We start from the raw sequence: 7098 nt of genomic DNA, 5'->3' as shown, positions 1-7098 counted from the left end.
CCTCAGCGGTTCTCAACCTGTGGGTCGTGACCCCGGCGGGGGTTGAACGACCAAAACACAGGGGTCGCCTAAAGCCATCGGAAAATATGTATTTCCCGATGGCTTTAGGCGACCCCTGTGTTTTGGTCGTTCTATGTATTTTCTATGTATTTATTAAATAAAATATGTATTTCCCGATGGCTTTAGGCGACCCCTGTGTTTTGGTCATTCGACCCCCGCCGGGGTCGCGACCCACAGGTTGAGAACCGCTGTTTTACCTACTTGTAAAAAAATGATTGAGCCCTGGCTGTATAGCTCGGTTGGTTAGAGCAACCAAAGTGCAGAGGTTGTTGGTTCAATCCCTGGTCAGGGAACATACAACAACAGATCGATGTTCCTGTCCCTTCTTCTCTCTCTAAAATCAGTAAAATAAACATTAAAAAAAAAAAAGAATACAAGTTTTAGATGAATAACGAACCAACACATATTCTCACTACTTTTATTTTATTTTAATAGGAAAAAATATAAACAGTATTACAAAATAGATTTCATATAGGTTTTGTAATGGGAATTTTAAACACATTAACTTTATAAAATAAAGGCAAATTAGGCCCTGGCTGATTGGCTCAGTAGTTGAGTGTCGGCCCGGTATGTGGATGTCCTGGGTTTGATTCCTGGTTGGGGAACATGGAGAAGTGCCCATCTGCTTCTCTACCCCTCTCCCTCTCTCTTTCCCTCTTGCAGCCATGGCTAAATCAGAGCAAATTGGCCCTGGGCACTGAGGATGGCTCTATGGTATCCACCTCAGGTGCTAAGAAGAGCTTGGTTGCTGAGCAACGGAGCAATGCCAGCGATAGGCAGAGCATTGCCTTTTAGTGGGCTTGCCAGCTGGATCCTGGTCGGTTGGGGTACTTGTGGAAGTCTGTCTCTCTGCCTCCCCTCCTCTCACTGAATATTAAAGAAAAAAAAAAAGCAAATTTCAAATAGAGCAAAAACATAAAAACAAGAAAGTTCTAGAAAAAAAAGCTTACATAAATGTATTTATATTCTGGAATGAAAAAAAAACACTCCAAAGGATATAAACCAAAATGCTGCAAAAAGAAAAAAAAAAAAAAAGAAAAAAAAGAGACTGGTAAGCCCAAGTACATAAAAATTAAAAATGTATGCATGGGGAAAAAAATCACAAAATAAATCTAAAGGGCAACAATAAACTGGAAAGATATCTGCAATACCTACTAAAAACAAAGGGGTCTTGAGTTTACAAAGAATTCACACATACAAATAAAAAGAACAATCCAACAGAAAAACTGATGAAAGAGAGCAGTAGTCAGCTTTAAAGGGGAAAATATTTTAAAAGGACCAAAATGTATGTAAATATTGTCAAAGCTCATTAATAGTTAAGGAAACACAAACAATAAGATACCATTTTTTCTCATACAGAAAATGGCAAAAGTTAAAACTCTTGATGATGCCCAGAGCTGAAGAGGTGAAGGAAAACATGCACTTTAATCACAGCACAAAATACTTGATAAATGCAAAAAACCCCAAACAGGCCAAGTATCTAGCAATGGGAAACTGGTTAAATTATGGCATATCTAGGAGGTGAAACACAAATGGCCACTAAAAGAAACAAGGCAGATCTGTATGTATATACTGATATGAAAAGGTCTTCAGGATATACCAGTAAAAATAAAGTAAGTAAAAAAAAGGGGAGGGGTACTGAACAGTGCATTCATGAGGGGGAAAAAGTGAATTATAGTCTATGGCAATTTCTTTTGTCCTCCAAAGGAATTTAAAAAAGCACAATTGTTTACACACACACACACACACACACACACACACACACACAATTTTAAACCAAAACACATAAAAAAGATACAGACATAGGCATATATATACACATATATGCTGACTGACATTAAGCACAGGACAAAACCTGCCTTTTCGATATCAGACAATTACTATCTTAATGTATAATACACATAGTTAATATTACTCAAAGATCTCTAAGTACTTCATTAATATGCACTAATCAATGTTTCCATTTTATATGGTGACATAAAACTATGGATATATCAGTGAATATAGAAAGAAATCTCAAGTTTCTCATCTGAATAATGTTCTGACCACATGATCTTTTTGTTCTTGTACCACCTTACAGTTATGATTCAGAGACTGGTCTTCGGATCAGGTTACCAAAATAAGCAGTGATTGTCTTCAATTTATTATTAAGGAAGTTTTGTTCTATTTCTACTTGCCCTCCAGGCCCAGCTAAGGATGCCACCTAGAAAAAGGAACAGAAAAAAAGTCACATACACAAGTATGAATTCAAAATAAATCTTTCATACATGTCAAACAACATGACTCAGCTTTTTATCCAAGTCCCTCAAATAATTAGGCATTTCAAATGTTCACTCTTTCTAGGTACCAATGCACTTACTTGTTGGCAGAAATACTTGTTGCAGACACTTTTGATATAGGAAAAACCACAGTGCTATGTTACTGTGTAGGACCCAATCTCTTTAATGCCTAAAGCTAAAGGACTCAGGGGAAGAGAAAATAAACACATCCTCCTGTATCAAGTTTATTAAGACAGATGTTAAAGAATAACTCACTTTTGTCCTATTCACCTTATCTTTAGCATCTTACTCATTCAATATTTACTGAGTACCTGTAACATGATACTATGAATAATAATATATCAGAGAGCAAGACAGATATGATCCTACTTCCATAAGTTCTAGTCTCTGCTACATACTTTTTCCTTCTCTCGCTAGTCTCTTTTGCTGTTCTCCCAACCTGGGCCATTTCCTCCACCTTTTGCTCTTTTGTGTGCGCATTTTTACTCCCATTCCCCCATTAAAAGATTTTATTTATTGATTTTAGAGAGAGGAGAGAGAGAGAGAGAGAGAGAGAGAGAGGTGGTTGAGGGGAAGAAGTGGAAGCATCAACTCATAGTAGTTGCTTCTCCTATGTGCCTTGACTGGGCAAGTGTAAGGTTTCGAACTGGCGATCTTAGCATACCAGGTCAACAAGTCTTTATCAACTGCACACCCACAGGTCAAGCTCTCCTTCCCTTTTTATTGGGGTAAAATATATGGCACTTTTTGATGTCTACTAGAATATAGTGACTAACCCCTTTTTTAGGAAGCTAAAAGAACTACTCCTTCTTCACCTCTCAGAGTTAACATCAAAAGAATGCTTCAGCCTGACCAGGCAGTAGAGCAGTGGATAGTGTTGGACTGGGACACAAGAGGACTTAGGTACGAAACCCCGAGGTTGCCAGCTTGAGCACAGGCTCATCCAGCTTGAGCATGGACTCACCAGTTTGAGCGTGGGATCGCTGGTTTGAGCATGGGATCGCTGGCGTGAGCGTGGGATCATAGACATGACCCAATGGTCGCTGGCTTGAGCCCAAAGGTCACTAGCTTGAGCAAGGGGTCACTCACTCTGCTGGAGCCCCCCAGTCAAGGCACATATGACAAAGCAATCAATGAACAACGAAGTAGCCACAACAAAGAATTGATGCTTCTCATCTCTCTCTTCCTCCCTATCTGCCCCTCTCTCTGTTTCTCTCACAGAAAACCAAAACAAAACAAAAAAATGAATGCTTCAAACTAGCAATGCTTTACCTTAAGTCCTTACACAGATAAAGTTTTAGTACATTTTTTCAACCAACCTCTTGGGCCTATTAACTAGCAAATAAACTACTCACAAATATTAGGGGATATTTCAAAATGAATATGAAGCGATAAAAAACATTTTTCTTTTTTTATTAAACAAGAACATCAGAAAAGCAAACATGTCAAAGAAAATTGTTTCATTATACAAATGAGATGCAAAACCAACTTTTATTTCATTGGAGAAAATGCACTATACAAAAGGCTGAAAGCACTGGAGTGTCTGCACATTCCCTGACCCCCTAATTTTTGTAAGCAGTGTGTATTACCATCTAACCCATCATTACATCACCAGAGAGTGAGGAGTAAGGGAGAGGAGAATGCAGTGGGAAGCCTTGGGAGTCTTTGGGAAAAGGGAACCCAAAGTACTATCAGGGGCAGGTGCAAACATCAGGGGTCCTATTTTTCTGTAATCAACTGTGTAATTAAATTTTTTAACTGGCAAAACTGTAGTCTATTTTACAAACAAATAAAAGTGAATCTATGTCAAAATGTAATGAGACGTATCCTTTTTACTGTTTAAAAATAAACTAACTAGTGAACACACAATACGATGCACAGATGATGTATTTTAGAATTGAACACCTGAAACCTATATCATTTTATTAATCGAAATCACTCCAATAAATGCAAAAAATTAAAATCAAAGAATGACAAAAAAAATAAACTTACAAAAAATTAAATGTTATTTTCAGGTGTTCCAATTAAAAAATAATTTCTAACTTTGGCCTTTTGGTACCTTTGCACATTTCACAACTATAGGTATTTTAAAGGTTAGAATTCTGGCATTGTAAAGACTGTAGAGATAATGTAATTGAAGTCAATAAATACTTTTCTTTTTTTTAAACTTAAAAATTATTTATTTATTTTTCTTTTACAGAGACAGAGAGAGTCAGAGAGAGGGATAGATAGGGACAGACAGACAGGAACGGAGAGAGATGAGAAGCATCAATCATCAGTTTTTCGTTGCGACACCATAGTTGTTCATTGATTGCTTTTTCATATGTGCCTTGACTGCGGGCCTTCAGCAGGCTGAGTAACCCCTTGCTCGAGCCAGCGGCCTTGGGTCTAAGCTGGTGAGCATTTTTTTTTTTTTTTTAATTTTGCTCAAGCCAGATGAGCCTGCGCTCAAGCTGGCAACCTCGGGGTCTTGAACCTGGGTCCTCGGCATCCCAGTCCAACGCTTTATCCACTGCACCACCGCCTGGTCAGGCTAAATACTTTTCTTTATACAAACTTAATGCCATTTATCCGCCCCCTCCCCCCCGCCGCACTTCCGGAAGGGGCACCTCTTTCATTGGTGGTCAGTGAGAGGAGCACTGTATGTGGCGGCCCTCCAAGGTCTGAGGGACAGTGAACTGGCCCCCTGTGTAAAAAGTTTGGGGACCCCCTGATGCACGGGGTAAACAGAAATGAGATTTCTTTGCTTAAGTGAATAAATCTTAATTTCTTTGCTGATAGTTTTTCATATAACTTGAATGATACCTCAAGCTCTCAAAGATGATTTCCTGTTTTTCTTTTCAATTATTTACTTGCTGATTAAAGCAAATAAGATTTTTAAAAGCCAACATCTCAATAGGAACACAATGGTGACAGGTCCAAAAAATTCTCCTGGTCATCAAAAGCTCACATAACTCTCTTAGGAGAGATACTAATAACTTGTTTACTGAGTCTTGTTCCTTATATGTTTTCTGAACCAGACACTGGAAACATAAAGACTTCTTATATTCAACAAGTTACATAAGCACTATATAACAGAGTTGGGTAGCCCTTGGTTAAGAGCAAAGGTCTTGTGTGTAGCACTATGTGTGGCATCCTATTTTTTATCTACATCATTTCCTGAAAGAGTTTACTCAAAGGTGTGAAAGAAATACATGTAAACTTATGTTCAGAAGCATTTGTACCTTTCCAATTCTGCTGACAAGGCCAGTTCCACAGCCCCTCTGGAGAATGATAATATATGCAGTACAAGAATAAATACTGTTGTAACTGTTCAGCAGAAAACTTTCCAAGGGAAAAGCTGGCTAATATACTTTAGAAGCTAATCAACTGTATCTTTAATTGCAAAGTATAATTAAGCAGTAGATTTCACTAAGAAACAGAGATGGTCTAAAAACCTGGGTACCAGTTACTAGAAGATAAAGCTCAGCAGCTGGTGTCTTTCATTTTGTGGTAAATTTTTAGCCCTTTGTTGTCTTTCTCGCCAATAAGGAAAGTAAAAGAACTGATTCAACTCAAACTCGATATAAAGCCCTTTACTTCTCTTATCACAATTTTTATTCAATACTCCCAACCTTGTGGTGGTCTAACTCTGATGAGATGAATCTATTTCTTTTCAGTAATGAATGCCTGCTTAGTGGGAGACAGCAAGGTACTCTCTGCCATTGTTAGTCAGAATGACTAGGCAAATCGCTCAACTTCCCTAGTTTTCACTCATCAGTAAAATCTGACTCATTAACATGACTTGCTTACTCCCAAATTGTTAGGATGATCAATGAGAACGTTCAGGGAAAACCTACAAACTCTATCATTAAAACAAGAGACATTTATTAAGCTCCTATGGTTGTTTATAAATGCAAGGTATTGGTTCTTTCCAGGATGAATGCACTTTTTGAGTTATTCTGAGTTTTACAGGCCGTGTATTTTCAGGTTAAGCAGTTTTAGAATTTACTATTCTTGCATGTACCATAAGCCCAATCCAGTTCTTAGCCCTTTTTTTAATCTCTCCTGCTTCTGGAGGAGATAAGGGCCCTCCACTGGTTGGGATGACTTTATCGTACTGAATACACAGATGCAGTTTGCCTATGAGAGTGCCGCCAGTAGAGCAGAGTTCCACCACAGACATTTCATTTGCAACAAGTTGACACAACAATGTCTTTCTTTCTCTTCTCTTCTTTCTTTTTTTTTTTTTTTTTTTTTTTTTACCAATTCTAATATTCAGAAACCAATAAGGCCTTGATTTTTTAAATTAAATAAACAAATTCTATAATAGCTTAGACTAACATGTGCAAAGAAATTATGTAGTGGTATGTTTTTATCACATTAGGCCAAAACAAACACTATCAATTCCAATGAACTGAAGTTCGTTGTATTTAAAAACGTATTTCCCGGTGGCACAGTGGTTAAAGCGTCGACCTGGGATGCTGAGGTTGCCGGTTCAAAACCCTGGGCTTCCCTGGTCAAGGCACATATGGGAGTTGATGCTTCCTGCTCCTCCCCCACCCCCTCTCTCTGTCCCCTCTCTCTAATTGAATAAATAAAATAATTAATTTAAAAAATTTATAAAAAAAAATAAAAACGTATTTCCAAATAATATTACCTAATCCATATTTATAGTTTCCATTACTCAAATGCAGGTAATTGTATTCTTTCATATGGTAAGTTTAAGAAATGCTACCTATAGCCCTGGCCAGTTGGCTCAGTGGTAGAGGGTCGGCCT

General features: G+C 37.9%; 1 protein-coding gene across 2 annotated transcripts in view; it reads right to left on the bottom strand.

The window, feature by feature from the left end:
- Positions 1-471: 471 nt before the first annotated feature.
- Positions 472-7098, bottom strand: part of TGS1 (trimethylguanosine synthase 1) — a 46412-nt gene continuing 39785 nt past the window's right edge. For both annotated transcript variants that reach the window (XM_066266139.1, XM_066266140.1), the window contains one exon: positions 472-2263. In XM_066266139.1, coding sequence (XP_066122236.1) covers positions 2141-2263 — 123 coding nt within the window. In that variant the 3' untranslated portion in view covers positions 472-2140. The remainder of the gene's footprint in view (positions 2264-7098) is intronic.

Source organism: Saccopteryx bilineata, chromosome 3 (genome assembly GCF_036850765.1).
Source record: "Saccopteryx bilineata isolate mSacBil1 chromosome 3, mSacBil1_pri_phased_curated, whole genome shotgun sequence".
In the NCBI taxonomy this organism is placed as follows: Eukaryota; Metazoa; Chordata; class Mammalia; order Chiroptera; family Emballonuridae; genus Saccopteryx; species Saccopteryx bilineata.
Note: the sequence above shows the minus strand (reverse complement) of the source record. Positions and strands in the feature narration are given on the sequence as shown.